A 19,611-nucleotide genomic window follows, 5' to 3' on the forward strand; every position below is an offset into this window, starting at 1 on the left:
GAATTATTTTATGAGTATTTTATGAATAGAAAGTATAAAACTAAGAAGTAATGCTGTCTCCCTTTTAAAAAAAATAGCTCACAAAAGATAGGACCTTTTCCTTTTTCTTGTGAGAGAAAAATTAGACCTTACTTTGGAATTTGCAACTATGTCTTAATGGAGAAAAAAATCAGTTCACATGATGTAGTGGTTACTTAGCCACTTCAAAGTCAAGAGTAAAATTTACTATTCTCTCTCTCCCCCTTTCTTTCTGCCTGCTTGTCTATTTCTCCCCTTTCTGTCTCTGTTGCCCTCCCTTTCTCTCTCTGGCTTTTTCTTTATTCTGAAATGAGCATTATTCTGAAATGCACATTACCTTGCAAAGATATCCTTTTGGACTGAAAACGAGGAAAAGCTTTAATTTTATCACCTTGGAAGTGTTTCAGTTTTCTGTGGCAGAGAGAGTAGCTTTAGCAATGAGAGCAAATGAAGGGGTTAAAACTGGACTTGGCTGGGTGTCAGTGAAACTTTTTTTCTGGCTCTGCTCCGGGTTTCCCCTTGAAGGGATTTCCCTCCGCCTCTGTGCCTCTGCGCCTCTGCAACAAGACCCTTTATAAAGAGCAGACTTTCTATTTCACTCCTCACTGAGCCTCACTGGCTTTAGGAGCTAAAGCCTCTTCCAGGGCATTTTCAGGTGGGACAGAAAGAAGAGTTTTGGGACCATCATGTTCTCATCACAGCAACAACTAAAAATGCCTAGGAAGATGTTTGTGATCTTTGGAGCTTCAAATATACTTTGCATGGTGTTTACAATTTGTAAGTTCTTCTCTTTGATCTGTTCCAAATGCTCACATTCCATTTCAGCCCTGATTTTGGCTTCAGTCAGTTTTGCTATGGTAGTAAAGAAAGGCACTAGGATTTTTAAGCAGTGGAAAAACTTAATTTAACATAACATGTAATGTGCTATTGAGTATTGCTATGTACCATTGTATTGTCATAGTTGGAGCTGCAAATTGATGTTTTTCAGATATATTTTTCCAATGTCAAGTAAATAATTGGATTTATCTCTAGTAAGGTCTATCTCTTCAGTTTCCTGTACTTGATAATGATCTTAAGCTTAGCAAATAACAAAATAATTTTGATAAATGGGCATCAAGGTTGGAACTGACACTTCTCCAAGATTCTAACACCTTTGGCAGTGACTCCAATTATTTTTGGCTTCTTGCAGTTAGTTTAAAATTTAGGAAACAGATCAGCCAGACTGTATTTTGGACATTATACTAGGACAGAGGAGAAGGAGCAGAATACTAAACAAAGTTTGCTTTTCTCTTTTTTGCCTTCACAGCTCAAGCTTTTAAAATAGAGACCTTCCCTGAAAACAAAATTGTTGCTCAGATTGGTGATGTCGTTTCACTGACTTGCAGGACAACAGGCTGTGAGCCCCCATCTTTCTCTTGGAGAACCCATTTAGATAGTCCACTGAATGGGCAGGTGAGAAATGAGGGGTCCAATTCCACGCTGACCATGGATCCCGTTGGTTTCAGGAATGAATACTCTTACCTGTGCACAGCGATTTGCGGATCTGAGAAACGGGAAAAAGGGATTCAGGTGGAGATTTACTGTGAGTACTACAGAGAATCTTTGATTTTCTCTTAATTTTGCTTTAAGTTAAGTTTCTTTAATGGATAGTTTTAAAAGAAAAAAAAAATCAAAGGATATTCATGTACAGATTCTTGGCTAGAGGACATACTGCACCAAGAAAGTTAGAGGCAGCTGAATCTAGCTCTAGAAAAGGAACCCACACCTTGGTCTTTATTCTAACTGCCACAAACATAGTGACCATGGGTAAGACACAACCTCTGGGTTTTTCTTTTCTTAGCCATAAAATGAAGCTCTCTGAAGTTTTTTAATTGTATTTTTCAGCAATTTCTATTTGATTATATCCTCACATGTTTACTTGGTCATACATCCAAATGATTTATGAATTCCATTCTTCAGGGATTTTCCACTTTTTTATTCTTACACAATTTTGTGCTTAAAATCAGCTTAAGTAGGAGATCTATAATTTAGTAATAGGCTTCAGTACAAGTTTTCCCTTTGACTTAAGAAAAGTATCTGCAAACATTTCACTCCTTTGACTTTGGTATAGATAAATTTAGGAGGGTTGTTTTTGTTTTTGTTTTTGGTGCCATTAAGCCTTAATGCTCAACCACTCAACCTCAGGATAATTTGTGTAATGGATTAGAGTTATCTGATGCATGTTAATAAACACCCTTAGGTTGCCATTCTACCAAACTGCATCTCAGTCCATTCTCAATCCAGCGTATAAAGTTAGCAAGAGGAGTTAAAAGCCAACCTGAAATAAAAATCTTGCCTTTGGTTGCTGACGACTACTCTTTCAGAAAACCAAACCAAACCAAACCAAACCAAACCAAACCAAACCAAACCAAACCAAACCCTGGAAACCTTTATGGCCATCTCTTCATGAAGATCCCATCTGATTATCTTATAATTATTTTGGTTCCCTTCTGCTATGGCGGAGCTCAGTCTTGCCCAGTATCTGTAATTGATTCTTCAGTAAGCCCCATGTGTTGCTAATGTGGCCCAAGAAACTGTGCTTGGCCGGCTGCTTTCAATTATGCTGGTTGTACATGCATTGTTTGTGCAGCCTCCTGAGCTCCTTGAAAGGCCCCCTTATGTAAATACAGGGGAAAGTAACAAGTTCTTGTATTACCTGACAGCAAACCATGTGGGTTACGGGCACATTTCTTACAGAACAGGAGGGATAGAAATTATTGGTGGAAAAATTAAAAATACTGGTTCTTCCACCCAGCAAAGCATTTCCGATTCCTTTGCCTTTGCTCTCAAGTATCAAATAGTTGAAGATTTAAAAAAGAGAAATAAAGACGCTTCTGGCTTTAATTATCTTTCTGGAGGTTTTTTTCCTTCAAAAATATCTGGCTCTCATTATGTTGAACAATCGTGTCTCCATTCCACATTTGATTGTAATATTCTCCAGAGCTGGGACCTTTGTGTCCTTATTACACAGAGTCCTGAATCCAGCCGATGTGTTACCATCATGACAGTTTGTAATGAAAAGGTAGCCCTTGCAAAGGAAGCAACAGCTGACTGAAATAGCACGTTCCCTTGGCACTGAAAGGTTCGAGTGGTGTGCTGGTTAGGATATTGAGTTAAGCATTTCAAGAGGCAAATCTGCCTTCCAGAATTTAAATACTGCACCTTCCTGGTGGATGAATTCTGGTCAGAGGCATTATTTTCAGAAGCCAATTATTTAACATTGCTCTTTTCCTTTCTTAGCATGTGTTGCTCAATAACTGTTCTTTGCCATGACATTCTGAGCCTCAGTTTTCTTATCTATAAAGTGGACTTATCTCTGCTCTAAGAGAATGTGGTATAATGTAAATCTTCAGTAGCAGTACAGAATAATAAAAGTACTGAGTTTAAATCCCAGACTTGCCATTTCTGAGCTGTGTGGCCTCAGGCAAGTTATGCAAATGTGCTAAGGCTATGTTTTCATACCTGTGAAATGTGGTCTCTATGTGTTAGAGTTAAAATAAAATCCTTTATATTTAATGACTAGCACAGTGATGGGCATATGTAAGTATTCAATAAACATCAATTTCTTCTCTCTTCTTTTACTCTAATAATATGCAACCCTTAGTACATGCAGGCTCACAGCTGAAGAACTCTAAAGGGTGATTGATTCTGATTCGTGAACCCACCCCAAACCATGAAAGGCTATTTAAACAATGAATTAAGACTGTGTTAACAGAAACATTAGACTTGGTTTGCATTGCATTGAATCAGTCAAAGACATTATATTACATGAACAGAAAGCCTGCTCATGTGTATTTGTTTGACCTTTGCAGCTTTCCCTAAGGACCCAGAGATCCGTCTGAGTGGCCCCCTGGAAGTTGGGAAGCCAGTCACAGTCACATGCTTGGTCCCTGATGTTTATCCATTTGACAGGCTGGAGATGAATTTGCTGAAAGGCAACCATCTCTTACAGAATAAGGACTTTGTAGAACCTATGGAAAGAAAGTCCCTGGAAACCAAGAGTTTGGAGGTAACCTTCACTCCTACCAATGAAGATATTGGGAAAGCTCTTGTTTGCCAAGCAAAATTACACATTGATGAAATTGACTTTAAGCCCAAAGAAAGGGAGACTACGAAAAAACTGCAAGTCTACAGTAAGTACTTGGGTGATGTAGTCTCGTCTTTATGGGAATTCAGTCTTGGATGTATACAGCATTAAACTTAGCAGCTAAAGTCAGGAAGGCATTTGTTTATAGTTTTTACTCCATTTTTATTCATTGAGAGCACAATATTTGTCAACAGGATAATTCAATGAAAAGAGCATTGGATTTGGATTGAGAAGACTTCTGGCTCCATTAACTGTGTGAACTTGGGTTGCTTAATTTATTTATTTCCCAGTCTATCAAAGAGAGTAATAATACCACCTGGGTAGTATGTAGTAGGCTCAGAAGATAAAATGTTTTAAATTATAAGTTCTTGTAACATACCTTGAAATATTAAGTTATAGAGATTTTACAAGGTGAGCGCTTGTTCTGTGTGTGTGTGTGTGTGTGTGTGTGTGTGTGTGTATACACACATATGCATGTGCTCACACATATATGCATTGGGCAGGAGAGTGGAGATGATTACCTCCACATTCACTGAAACTGTGGGGGACTTGAGGCAAGCTTGTAGTCCCAGAATTGTGTAGGAGTGGACTCACTGTACTCCGTTCTAGACCCAAATGCTGTATTTTTCTTTGGACACTACATTTAAAAGGAGTACTGCCAACTATAGCATGTTTAGCTGAAAGAGAATGAGAGGGGAAGGCATTTATCAATATTTTGAAAAGAGTAGTCAAGACAGGGGATATTTTTCCTAGAGAATACAAAACTGGGAAAAGAGAGCTATCATTAAGTATTTGAAAGATATGTGGAAAAGGGATTTGATTTATTCTGTAACAGTGAAGGACTGAACTCTGGCCACTGCATGAAATTTACTTACAAAGAGGAAGGTTTCAGCTCAATTGTTCTAGTAACTAGAGCTGTTCCCAAATCAAAAGGACTGCTTTTTAAGGCAGTGATTCCCTCAAGCAGAAGTGTTGACACCAACTTATATGAGCACTTGTCAAGTATTCTAAGATAGGACTGCTACCTTATCTGGGAGATTGAACCACATTATTCTAAGGGTCTTTCTTAATTTCTTAGTATCTAGGGCCCTCTGAAAACACCAAGCACCAAAAAAAGTACCTCAATCAGATTAGTCAGAAATTGGATCGACTGACTTTTGTGACCACACAGTACTAATTTTACACTAATTTGGCAGATTAAGTTTGTCAAATTTGTGAAAGCATGTAAATACAGACTTGCAGAGAAATACGTTATCCTTGTGGGATCAAGATGATGCCTAGCAGTTACTAATGTTGTGCCCTGCCTTTTCAGTCTCACCCAAGAACACAGTTATCTCTGTGAATCCCTCCACAAGGCTGCAGGAAGGTGGTTCTGTGACAATGACATGCTCCAGTGAAGGTCTACCAGCTCCACAGATTTTCTGGAGCAAAAAATTAGATAATGGGAATCTACAGCTCCTTTCTGGGAACTCAACTCTCACTTTAATTGCTATGAGGACAGAAGATTCTGGAATTTATGTGTGTGAAGGAGTCAATCAAGTTGGGAAAAATGGAAAAGAGGTGGAATTAATTGTTCAAGGTAAGTAATCTGTGAAAAATGAATGGTAAATGTGCCTTGATTGGGGTTTGTGCGATAGTGAAACAGCTTCAATGCCAAAATCGCTTCCTTAGGTTTTATTGATGACCCATCTGATGTCATGTACTTTAGCACAATTGTATGTTCATCTTGCTCAGACTTCTCAGAAGTCTTTCCTCCCATGGCTCTGCTTTTCTGATTCTTTTCCATCTCTCACCATTCCTTCCCTGCTTCCTTCTTTGGCTTTCTATCTTCCTCCCACCCCTTGAATATTAGTATTCTCAGGTTACCACATCTGTCCTCATCTCTACTCACTCTGGACTCTTAGTATTTGGGCCACCATACTCTGCTTACTCCTAAATTCATGTTGCCATTCCATATCACCAAATCCTGTCCATTCTTCCTCAGAATAATCCTTAGAATTTGAGCTCTTTTTTTTTTTCAACCCTCTTGCCATTGCCTTAATTTATCACCTCTGACTTGGACTCTTGCAAGATGTTTTTAAATAACAGCCTTCATTGAACACCAGCTGTATGCTAGGCGCTTTACATATGTTAGCTATAATCTTCAAAAATTAACTAAACAGTAGGTATTTTATACTCATTTTATAGATGAGAGCATATTGTCTCATAGAAATTAATAGAGGCTCCTACAGATCATACACCTGATATTTGCTGGGAATTCTACTTTCCACTTTATCTATGTTGTCTTCATAGCCTTTACCACTACCTTATGAGGTGAATAAAAAGTGGGGTTAAGCATAGTTCATAATTTGCCTAGGTCAGATCACTCGCTAGTGGCATTGACTGTGATTTTAATACAAGCCCATTTTAATCTAAAACTCCATGACTTTTCAACTAAATAGCTAAATTGTCTTCAGATGGTCATCCTGCTATCATTCTGACCTCAAGACAATCAATCCTGTGCAATGCTACCAGAGTATATACCTCAAACAAAAAAAGTGCTCATTATATATGACTTCAACCAAGCCCTAATTGCATGTAAATTAAAATTCACATTTAAAATAAAACTCTTTATAATCTGGTCAGAAAATACCTTTATAGCTTCGGTGGTGTCCATGTTGTTCCTTCTGCCTGGAGCACCATTCCTTCACCTGGCAAAGTCATAGCCATTCTCCAAGACAAAGTTCATGTCAGCCTTCCAATTCCAGATTGTGTTAGGCAAATCTGGCTATTCCTCCCTTTTTCTACATTCAACACTTCTTATCGAAGTTTATGTACCTCTGTTAGGTCAGCATACATTAATTAAGAGCCCTTGTCCAAGAATCCAAGAATTGTGCTTGGTGCTGTGGGGGCAGACATGAAAAAGTTATGGCGGCCCTTGAAGAGCTTATAATGTAGGGAGGAAAGGCAGGCATGTAAGTGATAATTTAAACATACTTTAGTAAGAGCCAAAATAATGTATTTATTTAAATGTGGCTTTCCATTAAACTTTAAGTCAAGAATCGTGTGCATGTGTGTGTGTATTTTAATATTTGGGTGTCTGCCACAAAATAGGTGCCCAGTATATGCCAGTTGCATAAACTATAAACATGAACAACACAAAATTTTAAAATATGAAAATATGATCTAAACGTGATGATTAAAAAAATAAAATTGGAACTCACCATCAATAGATTAACTCAGTTGGGTGTTAGGTTACCATTCTCAAGAGACCAAGAAAGTATTACACTAATAAAATCATATGCAACTAATCACCCATCCTGAGAAAATTCCACCCGTAATAAATTAGATCCCATTTCAGCATAAAAAGAAAATGCCCTGTGGGGTTAGGGAGGGTTGTTTTGAATTTTGCAACACAGGATACTAACCACCTTAAGTACTGAAGAGAGAATCGAACTTTGAAAAGACCTTTCAGTGACCTAAGAACTACTCCACAGGGGAAAAGTGTTCGCCTGGTAATATACGCAGCCACTGGAAAAAAAATGGTCTGAGAACACTTCACAGGCAGGAAGTGGGTCTATTTTCAAGTTCCCTTTTCTCACACTAGCATATGAGGAATTCAGAAACTCTGCTTACTGTTCTCGGCGATCTTTTTCAAAATCTAATAGCATATCAGTGTATTGAGGTAATTTGAGGAAAGCCTTCTTTGGAAGATACTACAATGTCACAGTGAGACAAACCGAACAGAAGAATAACTTCTCTTGGCACAGATGAGAACCTTGCAAAATGTGGTGTATTTGGATGACTTCTATGTTGAGAATTCTTTCCTCCCTCTCCAGTCTGCTACTTACAGGAACAATTTTAGTGATTTTCTGTGGAGTCTCAACTGTCACTCTCGGGATTGTCCAAACACTCCCAGTTTCTTCAGGGAACAGGGAGTGGAGATTTGAAATTCCCTTTCTCCCCAGACAGGAAGGATCCCAACGCAGACTGTGTGTCCGGCAGGGATAGGACTGGCAGCCAAAGAGCTTTTCTGGATATTTGAGACTTAGGACTCTGCCCTCCGATCTCAGTTTTCAACCCCTGAATTAATTCAAAGTAGTTTTGTATTTCATCAAACAAATTCTAGAGGTGGTTTGTGTGTCATTTTCATGTTTAGATTTTGGCTTTGCTCTCAATGTGATTCTGTGTGCTTTCAATGGTATAACTATATTGTTGGCACAGAAACTCTAAGCACAGGTCCATTATGGGTATGGCATCTAATCAGAAGACATATTTTTGTAGCTGCTTTCACAACCTCTCTTAGATCTTGTTTTATCTCCTCGTGAGGATGATTTGATTCAGTTGTTGAAGCAACTGAAAAGCTAGGGTCTCAAATCAGACCCACCTGGCTTCAAGTCCTAGTTTTGCCACTGCAAACTAGATAAAGTTATCTAGCATTTCTGAGCCTAGGTTTCCTTAAGGAGAAAGAGGAGGAGGAAGAGGACGAGGAGGAGGAAGAGGACGAGGAGGAGGAAGAGGATGGGAGAAAGAAGAGGAAAAGAAAGAGAAGAAGCAAGAGGAAGTGAAAGAGAAGAATTAACGGTAGCATTTCATGAAGTTGTGAGGATTAAATGAGATAATATATGCAGAGTGGCTTACACAATGCTTATACACTAGAACCTCTTAAATTATTTGAGCCGTTGTCCACTACTGCAGGGATGTGATAAACTACAATTGAGCAGAGACTGAATTAGTGTCGTGAAAAGATGTCAGCTTCTGTGCTAACAAGTCTTAATCCACATTCATTCTGTTAAATGAATGACTCAATGAACTCTTGTGGGTTCATTCTTTAAAAATGCCTTTCAGGATCGTCCCAAGGTACAAAGGAGTGATATTTTCTTGCACAGGTGTTAGCTGTAAAGAGATGAGAAAAAAAGACCATATATTGGAATGTGGTGAAGGAAGAAAAGAATCTTACCTTCTTTTTGTCTTGTTCTTTTTCCTCCAGAGAAACCATTCACTGTTGAGATCTCCCCCGGGCCCCAGATTGTTGCTCAGATTGGTGACTCAGTTGTGTTGACATGTGGTGTCACAGGCTGTGAGTCCCCATCTTTCACTTGGAGAACCCAGGTAGACAGCCCTCTGAGTGGGAAGGTGAAGACTGAAGGGAACAAGTCCACGCTGACCCTGAGTCCTGTGGGTTTTGAGAATGAACATTCTTATCTGTGCACTGTAACCTGTGGCCGTAAGAAAGTGGAAAAGGGAATTAAAGTGGACCTCTACTGTAAGTGGTTTTCAGAATTGTTTGCTGTTTTTTTCCCCCTCAATTCTATTGAAAGAAACAGAATGCAAGTATGATAAACAATGCGATCCATGTGTTTAGAAAGGGAACTTAGCATTGTGAATTGTTCCTAAATCTCTGGACCGGAATTTTTGATGCAACCTAATTGCCTAAATCTTAAGTATATATTATGCATGTACACAGTATCCACAGTCCTTACTTTGTGTTTTGTCAATACTCTGTCGTCATGCACTTGAACACACTCCACGTTCACTGCTTCCCATCGCCTCTGTGTATAGGGGGTATTCCAGAGGTGATAGTGAGCAAGGAGAGGAGTCAAGGCCCATTCAGATGACTGCCCAGCTCTTTGAACAGAGAGTGAGGCCCAAGCCTACTGTTTTGAAGGCACATTTGGAAAGTTGATTGGCAGGATGGGAAAAAATGAGGCAGTGGGGAGCAAGACAAAGCCAAAAATGAAAATAGGTAGTAATATTGGCCATAGGGAATGGCCCGTGGCAGCAGCTCAGACGAAAAGCAGAGCCAGGACTTAGCACGAGATCTTAATACTGATTTACACTACATACACCCACCATACTCTTTCTTGCTGTTCCTGTCACCTTAATGAAGAGCCTCTACAACCTCGAACCTCTATGAATTTGACATTGCTAGAATTCTTCATTGTATAATGAATGAGGGACAAAATATTCAAAGTGCTCTGAAAATTGATTACGTTGAGAGAGTTATTCTGGCTTGTGTTATTCAGCAGAATTCAAGAGAAAAATAGAACATTCTCTACCAGAAAACCTGCCCAAACTTGTGTTACCTATCAGGATTTTGTTCAGCATGAGTTAGAGTATGTCTGTAAAGGGATTTGAATGTCTCAAAATAAGGGTGAATTTTGTTGTGTTATCATATTACGTGGAGTCCAAGATCTGCTGATGTAGGCACATTCCCAGCAGAAATGAGAACCAGCAGTACAGTCTTACTGCAATATGGAAATAGGTGAGAATGTATCACTTTAACAACATTTTGCGTAAGAAAAAAAACTTTTTAGCATTACTCTTGCTCTTGCTATTTTAGTCTTATTTTTATTGGTTGGCCTAAGATGCATTATACATATTATTCAGAATGTAAAGCTCATAGTTTTTTGTTAACTGCAAGTATTGCCTGAGAAATACTTAAAATTTGGTATCTAAACTTGGCCATTGGAAATGAAAATGTCTAAATTGAGAACTGCACTGTGGGTCTTATTTGATACCCAGAGGCTTCACAACTCTCTGGGTTTCAAGCTCAGAGAGATGTGGGTTCTGATCTCAACTCAGTGACTTAACATAGATATGATGCCTAATGATGGTCTCTGAGCTTCTATCAGGTTTGTAAGTTTTCCTAGCTGTAAAATAAGTTCTCTGTAAGTTTTCCCACCTGTAAAATATGTTCACTAATACCTATTTTATCAGGCTGTTTTGAAGACTGAGATAATAAATATTAAGGGATTAACCCATAGTTAACATTCAATACAGCATGGGAAATAAACATTTAAAATACATAGCTAGAAATAAGATGGTGGAAACTCATGTTCCTTGAAAAAGATCAGTCCAGGGCTGTCAGAAAGACTGCATCACTAAGAAAAGAAAAATAGGAAGTATATTTATTTCTTGATTAATTCAAGTGCTAAGTATTTTTGTTTATATTTAATATCACAAATGTTTATACTCGATGGCATTATTTATACATTGGTGATCACTCTACCCCACGTGAGTTAAAAATGTCATTTTGAGACCCTTGCATTTAATAGTTACATTTTTCCTTTGAATGTCACATATAAACATCCTTTTTCTATGATATTTGCAGCATTCCCTAGAGATCCAGAGATTGAGATGAGTGGTCTGCCAGTGAATGGAAACCCAGTGACTGTAAGCTGCCGGGTTCCTAATGTGTATCCTTCTGACCGGCTGGAGATTGAATTACTTAAGGGGGAGAGTATTATAGGGAATAAAAATTTTCTGGAGAACATCGACAAGAAGTATCTAGAGACTGAGAGTTTGGACATGACCTTCATCCCCACCACTGAAGATACTGGAACAGTTCTTGTTTGTCTGGCTAAGTTACATATTGATGAAATGGAATTTGAACCCAAACAAAGGCAGAGTACACAGACACTTTATGTTAATGGTAAGTACATGTGTGATGTATCCGCACCTGAATATGGGCTTCTTATCACGTTTGCCAGGGAATAGTTAACATGAGGTTAATAGTTGAAACCTCTGGAAAAAAAAATAACTGGAAAAGAAATTTTAAAATAATTATAACAAACCACTCCCAACACTTAAGACAGCAATCATTTTTTATCTTATGATTCTATGAGCTGGCAATTCGAGAAAGTTTCATCTGCTCACTGTGGTACCAGATGAACTCACTCATGCATTTTCAGTCATTGGCAGGTCAGCAGGGCATGGCTGGTCCCAGATGGACTCACTCATATATCTGGGGCCTCTCTGGGGGTTCTGGGCCTCCCTTTCTCCACATGCTGTTTCATCCTGAAGGAAAGGAGCACAGGCTTAGTCACCACAGTGCAGCATTTTGAAAGAGTGATAAAGAAAGGAGGCCTTTGAGACTCAAGCCTAGAAGTCCTATGGTGTTACTTCTTCCATGTTACATTGGTCAGAGTGAGTCACAAGGCCAGCCAGGTTCAAGGGGTGGAGAAATAAACACCTTCTCGCAGGAGAGTCAGATAATTTCTGGTCATGTTTAACGTACATAAATGTTGATACACACTATCAGTGATCATCCATTCTTAGGTAGTCAGGGACTTTCTACAGAACTTATTTCTATTAGAAAATACCCATGCTGGGTTCATATTCTACTCTCTATCATTCTATACTTGCTTAAGTAAACGGGGACAGAAATCCGCCTTTGGTAAGGGTATCAACATTAATAAACTGTTCCAATCCATTGAACCATAGCTCAGTTTTGCCACATTATTAAAACTTTTTTGGAGCTCAGGGTATAAAGGGTCAAGCTGACAAGTGTTCCTGCCTTTTCAGTTGCCCCCAGGGATACAACCATCTTGGTCAGCCCCTCCTCCATCCTGGAGGAAGGTAGTTCTGTGAATATGACATGCTCCAGCAATGGCCTTCCAGCTCCAAAAATCCTCTGGAGCAGGCAGCTAAACAATGGGCATCTACAGCCTCTTTCTGAAAATTCAACCCTCACCTTAACTTCTACAAAAATGGAAGACTCTGGTGTTTATGTGTGTGAAGGGATTAACCAGGCTGGAATAGACAGAAAAGAAGTCGAATTAATTATCCAAGGTAAGTAAAACGTGATTAATGAGTTATTTTCACTAGTATTATTTTGGTTGTCACCGGTTTTCAACAAAGCCCTCTCTGAAACCAACACTTTTACTAAAAACATATATTGAGGGTTTTGAAGAGCCCATGGTGTTTTCTATGCTTGGAAAGTTCCTGGAATGGAACTTCCTCATAAACAATTCCACGTCAGTTATCCTAAAATTCTTTTAACCTCCAGCGGAATGCTGGCTGTGGGAACGGTGCCAGGAGTTTCTAATGCCGGCACCAGTTATGGTGTGAAATAAGGGTAGGAAGAGGTATGTATGTATTTGGAAATTAGCTAAGGTTAACGCCACCATATGTACTGAATTGGACTCTGAGTGGTAATCTCACAAGGCACATACTAGTATTTGCTTAGAAGCCCAAGAAGGCACGTAAGCCTTTTGTAAATTTTGAGGTTGAGTAGCAGTGACCATGCCCTCTGGTTCATCAACTTTGGGCATACAAGTTCCTTTTTTTTTTTTTCCTTCCTGGAGCTGTCATTTCCTGTCTTATTCCTTGGTATTATTTTCACTAAGGCATTAGTGACTTTCTTGTTACCTCATCTCGGTGATCATTTGTATTTTAAAGAAACGACCTTGGAAGGAAGGGCAATGCACAACTTTAAAAAAAGTCTTTAGGATAGATGTCATGGTACTATAGCTCTTGTCGGGGAAAGAATCTCAAATCAAGTCACAAAAATAGATGGAAATCTCACTTATAAAATGGTGATATGATACCTTCTTCCATGGGCTGTGTATTAATAGCGATGATGTACTTTAAATACTTAGCCCAGTGCCTGGCACTTAGTGAATAATAGTCGTGGTTGTTAGAATAGTAAGAAAGCCATCTCTGTACAACTTGATCCAGGAAAATCCAACCCAAACTCAGAAGCCTGTAAAGACTTTTGTACTTCAAGGAAAAACTGCACAACATTGTGACAAAAAAAATTTTTTTTCACGTTTGAATTCTGTTGCTGTTTATCAAACACCATTTTTTGACTAGTCTGGGTAAAGAATTAGATTTAGAGACATGAGAGAAGTATAGACACGTATTCTCTCGTTAAAAACATGGCTATTTATGTGGGCACCTGGGTGGCTTAGTAGGTTAAAGGTCTGACTTTGGCTGAGGTTGTGATCTCGAGGGTCGTGGGTTCAAGCCCTGCGTCAGGCTCTGTGCTGACAGCTCAGGGCCTGGAGCCTGCTTTGGTTTCTGTGTCTCCCTCTCTCTCTGCCCCTCCCCTGCTTGCACTCTGCCTCTCTGTCTCAAAAATAAACATCCAAAATAAATAAATTAAAGACACGGTCATTTACAAAAAAAACAGTCAATGCTTGACTTCTTTGCTTGCCTCTGTAAACACTTAATGCAAACAGTAAGCACAAATAGTTCCTTGACAGCTAATTGTTGCTGTCATTAAATTAATATGGAATTGGTTTATATTTCACCCAGTCAGAGGTGCATTTTAAATTCTCTTTACAGTTGCTCCGAAAGACATACAACTTACAGCTTTTCCTTCTGAGAGTGTCAAGGAAGGAGACACTGTTATTATCTCCTGTACATGTGGAAATGTTCCCAAAACTTGGATAATCCTGAAGAAAAAAGCAGAGACGGGAGACACAGTGCTACAGTCCAGAGATGGTGCATATACCATCCACAAGGTCCAGTTAGAGGACGCTGGAGTGTACGAATGTGAATCTAAAAATGAGGTTGGCTTGCAATTAAGAAGTTTAACCCTTGATGTTAAAGGTTAGTTAGAGTTTTGTTTTTATTTTTTGATTATTTTTTACAGTTGTCAGAGGTTAGATGGATTGTAAAGATTTTCTAGGATTAGGTGAATGAGTTGGCAAAATGGACCTGAATTCCATGTTGATTGTGGTTATTGCTCAGTGTTTCCTAAAATAATCATGCACAGCTGCCCTATCCTATGGAGTTTAGCCAGGAAGTTGACATTAGTCATTAGTGAGTACAGAATTCCCATTTGCTTTTCTGAGAGTTGACAATTCATCATTGGTCTCTGAAGTCTTGCGTTTCCTAAGCATTTAAACATACTTCTAAAGCCTTTCCCTGGAGGTTATAAGGAAACTAAAGAAGTAGGATTGGCACATGGAAGACGAAAGTTTCTATCCAGATTCTTGTCACTCCTATCACAAGAGAACGCTATTCTCTGGACATGGAGTAACTGTGTATTTTCTGGATTGACTCCCTTCAAGATAACAATTAAGAGTGCCAATCTTGATGCTGAACAACATAAGAGAATCTCTAGACTATAGAATTGCCTTCCTAAAGATCCAAGCCCTTGTCCATCCTACCGTATTCTGATAGTGGGTGGGGGTGCAGAGCAACAGCCTCAGCCGAGAAACTTCGGGGGCCCTTCCATTTCCTACCCCCTCTTGTGAATGCCTGGTAGGATCTGCTGATCTTATTGGTGAAAGCAGAATATGTTAGCCTGTACTAATTAGTCTCCATGCCTTGTGTGCTAATGAGTTCTCACTGTGTGTTGGGAGCCAGACTTGGAGCAAACAAATGCAAGTCTTGGAGCCTGTGGCACTTGGCTATCAGAGTTTGCAACCACGGGTCAGTGTGAAGAAAATTTGAACTTATGTCAGAAAATGGGTAAAATTGTTGCTCATCTGGCCAAATTTCTCGACATTTCAAGGCTTACCATATGTTTTCTGTTGTCACAGTACCATAACAATACATCTATCTAGAAGTGTTAAAGAATGGGAAAATACCATGATTACCTGTAAAACTTATAGTCATCCACCTGCAGTGATTATCCTGAAAAGAGTTGATCTGGCCAAAGAAATTACCATGTGCTCAAAGAATGGAACATTTGCCTTGTGTCATGTCACTCAAAATGACACGGGGGTGTATGTAATCAGTGCTTCTAATGAGGTTGGGGATGATTCTGGATGGATTGAGATCTCAGTTATGAGTAGGATGAAGTCCACTCATTCCTATTTCTTTTAATCTTTGATGCCTCTAGTCCACTTTTAATTAAGCCTAGCCCTGGAAACTTAGACTCCTAACATTTTTGTGATTCTGTTTGTAGTTAATGATTCTCTTTTAAAGACATATCAAAGCCCTTTCTCTACTTTTTAACTCTCTCTCACACCTTGTCTTTTCTAATTGTTTTATTAAATTAGTGACTTACATATTTGCCATTTTTCACTCATTACTTACATGAACTATCCAAGCACTTTAGGCACTCAGCTAAGAAATTCAGGCCCCCAAACTATGGTTTAAAGTAACTGCAAATGAATGAAGACAAAAATTTGACATTTTTCCTTGGTATTTGAATTAGCTTACCTTTCTGTGTAGCTGCATTTTAAAATTAATTTTGTTTTGTCTTGTTTTGGCTTGAATGTATTCCAGTGATATAGGAATGGTTGGGAGTCTTTAGGATTTTCAGTGTTTATACAGCTAATGAAAATAGTGTTTGAAGGTTGCCCTGGTAACCGACTCAACAGCAAATTTGTGTTTGACTGCAGATGCCTCAAGGAAAAACTAAAAGCAAAAGATAGTATTTATTAAGTTGAAAAGAAAACAATAGGAGTATAAATACCATTGTCCATCATATTGTCAATATTGATGCCTAACCATAGTTATGATGGACATCCCATTAAAATATTACACTTTGACTAGTTCTACTCTAATAGGGAAAAGTAGAAAAATGAGGCAGTTATCATTATATTTAGGGCTAAGTGCTTTTATCATCAATAATTTGAAAAGATCAACTTCCCATCATCTAATTATCATGATCCTGTTTTACTTAGTTGACCTCCAGTGATTAGAAACTTCTAGAAGGAATGTAGTAATCGCCAAAGTCAGATTTCTTCAAAGACAGAAAACATACATGCTACTTTCAGAAATTTAATACTTGTGGGGTCATATGATTCCGGGCAAACATTAGTATAGATAGAGATGAGCCTGTAGTAAATGCCACTCTATCTTTCTCAGATGTTCTTATAAGGTTAAGTGTTAAATAGTATTGCAGTGATCACATGATTTTTAGTAGATTAGAAAGTAGTAATTTTTGCTTTTGTAAACTATTACCTTCTGTACCCAGTTACAACGCAATGACAAAGTGACAGCATGTAGAAAGAAATGTATTATTATTCAAAAAATATTTATTGGGTATCAACTACTCCAAGCAATGAGTCATTTACTACCTATTCAGTGGTGGACCAAAAAGAAATTGATAGGTGGTCTTATGTAACCTATAGACCAAAGTTAATAGATAATCATATAAATAAATGTATAATTACAAGCAGTGATAAGAACTATGAGAAGGAAATTGCAATGAGTTGTAAAAGTATATCAGGGTTCCTAATTTAAGCTGGGGAAGATGTGGGTCAAAGAATGCTCTAAGTAACATTCAAACTAAAATATACTATCCAAAAAACTTAAGTTTATCAAGAGATGATATAAATGCTGAAGATATATAACATATATTAAGATGTCCTACTTCAGAGATACAAAACATAAAGTTTTTTATATATCTCTGGAAGAGCCATCAGCAAGAATTTTTTTTTTTACTATCGTATATGCTGTTTGACTATAATGATTACACTTTAGATGTTACAAAGATTTTTCTTGGAGAACTGGTTAATTATTTCAGTTCATGGTCATCAGAGTCCTAGTTCTTCAATAGATTTTTGCATTTTCCAAAGCAAACACTCCTCTCCAATTCTTGCTTTTGTAAAAGAGTCCTAGAATGTCATGCTCTTGTTTCCATTCTACAATTGAACCTGATTCTATTTGGACGCAACAACTGTCATCTTAGACCCATCACGGCCATAGCAACAGCCAACAGGATAATTGAAAGAAGTGTGTATTTGGTTCCTGTTAGCCCTTATCACTGCTTTGATTCATTCCTATTAAGAGAACTAGTTGTACTGTTAGAATAAAATATGTAATTATTACTATCAAAAAATCTTTTTGTACTAGACATTAATTGCATCCATTTTGTTATTTTCCAGGAAGAGGAAATTACCAGGACTATTTTTCTCCTGAACTTCTCGTGCTCTATTGTTCATCTTCCTTAATAATACCAGCCATTGGAATGATCATTTACTTTGCTAGAAGAGCCAACATGAAAGGGTCATACAGTCTTGTAGAAGCACAGAAATCAAAGGTGTAGCTAATGTTTGAAATGTTCAACCAGAGCCACTATTTATCAGTCCACATTCTTAATACTGCTCATCATTCCATGAGAAAAACAACAAGCTCAGAGTCCAGACTTCCCTGAATGTAGTGACTTCTTGGAAAGAAATGGCTTCTTGTGCCCCATGCTGTGAGCAAGAAGCCAGAGGAAAACTTTCTGCCTAAAAAATAGGCACTACCATTGAGATGTGTTGACTGGAGTAGTTCCTTGATGTGTATATACAACAACATGATGTGTACATATGTAAAATAAAATTATACCATAGCAAGATGGCTTGGAATAGCAGCCCTCTGTAGTCATATCTTCAGAGTAATTTAATAGTGTTGCCTGGGCTGATTGTTATAACTGAATGCATCTTAAGAAAATTTAACATTGACTGGCAGCTGACCTATGTCACCTTTTTAATATTTTCTTTTCCTTAACAAAATTTTATTTCCATAAAGTTGATTGATAATAATTTCATGTTTTGTAAAGATGCCAAGCTTTTATCTTTTTATAGGCAAATGATAAACCAGGAGGGCAGTGGGTTCACTTTCAGGTACTAAACACTTCAACCTATGGTATAATGGTTGACTGGATTTCTCTGGATGGTACTTGCATGGTACGGAAATGTTTTAGGATGTTTGTTTATCAGACTCTTGTGTAACTTTTCTGATGTGGTCTAAAAATGCAACGTCTTTTGATTTTCTTTTGTAAATGTTTAGAATTTTTTTTTGTACAGTAAAGTGATATCTGGAATTGGAAGAATTGCGTGTTTATTTACTGTAAACTGTCACATTTAATCATGGTGTTTAAAATGCCAAGTTCCAAAAGTATAGAGTTCAAACCCATAGAGATAATAAAAGATTGCACTTGAAGTACAATCCTCAGACTACTCTATCATAATCATTATGGGAACTTGATAAAAAGTCAAGTATTTTAAGACATACTATCCTGTTGAATTTAAATGTCTCATTTTGTGTCCTTGGGATCTGAAATGAAATTTTTTTTGCAATTAAAAAAAATGGAATACACAAAAAGAGTGAATGCAGATGAATGTGCACATGTCAAAGGGTGACAAGCAAACACGTATGTACGTACCACTACGACCAAGAGATGGAGCATTACTATTCCCACCAGAGCCCATCTGGTCACTCATGCAGAGAAGTCAAGTCAGTTGTCTTCACGGGCCTTCTAATAAAGAACTGTCTGTAAACCTTGTTTATTTTCCAGAAGGATGCCTAACTATGACCTGAGACTTCACTGAACCCCAGCCCTTGTCAGTCGCCCAGGCCACTTATAAAAATCCCTTTAGGAAGAGTTGGATTATCTACTCCAGAAGTTCAATAATGACCTGGGGAAAAAACAGTGATTCTTTCTCCCCTAGAAACCAGAGAGGTCCCACCTCCTCTTCCTGATCTTGTTTGTGAGCCTTTTTAAAGGCAAGTGGCAGAAATGAGATCAAAGATAGGTAAGGAAGACAGGTGTTACACCTTGAGAGTAGGTGCCAGATCTTTGGGAAGAAGGGAATTTTTCATCTGACTCCTGGTCTCTGAAGGGGGTGTGGTTTGTATTAGACACTACTTCCAACTTTTTTCTGGCTGACTGGCTGACCGTGAAGCATCGAAGGCAACTGCCAGGGCTTTTCCTCTCAAGTAGATATCCTTCCTATTGTCTATAAATCTGAATTTGAACTAATTCATTTGCCTAATATTCTGGTGAGAAGAAAGCAAACGGTTGATTTGGGGAG

At 38.2% G+C, this 19,611-nt stretch overlaps 1 protein-coding gene across 2 annotated transcripts; it reads left to right on the top strand.

The window, feature by feature from the left end:
* The first annotated feature begins 551 nt into the window (after positions 1 to 551).
* On the top strand, positions 552 to 18,626 carry VCAM1 (vascular cell adhesion molecule 1). 2 transcript variants are annotated; one of them, XM_007093629.3, is made up of 9 exons: positions 561 to 795; positions 1,325 to 1,600; positions 3,870 to 4,190; positions 5,457 to 5,723; positions 9,114 to 9,389; positions 11,238 to 11,558; positions 12,431 to 12,697; positions 14,195 to 14,461; positions 17,698 to 18,626. In XM_007093629.3, the coding sequence occupies exons 1-9, from the start codon at positions 705 to 707 to the stop codon at positions 17,856 to 17,858; spliced, it is 2,247 nt and encodes a 748-aa protein (XP_007093691.1). In that variant the 5' UTR covers positions 561 to 704; the 3' UTR covers positions 17,859 to 18,626. The 2 variants fall into 2 exon arrangements, with proteins under 2 accessions (XP_007093692.1, XP_007093691.1); XM_007093630.3 differs by lacking the exon at positions 14,195 to 14,461 and having other exon boundaries at positions 552 to 795.
* Positions 18,627 to 19,611: the final 985 nt, after the last annotated feature.

Source organism: Panthera tigris, chromosome C1, assembly GCF_018350195.1.
Source record: "Panthera tigris isolate Pti1 chromosome C1, P.tigris_Pti1_mat1.1, whole genome shotgun sequence".
NCBI lineage: Eukaryota > Metazoa > Chordata > Mammalia > Carnivora > Felidae > Panthera > Panthera tigris.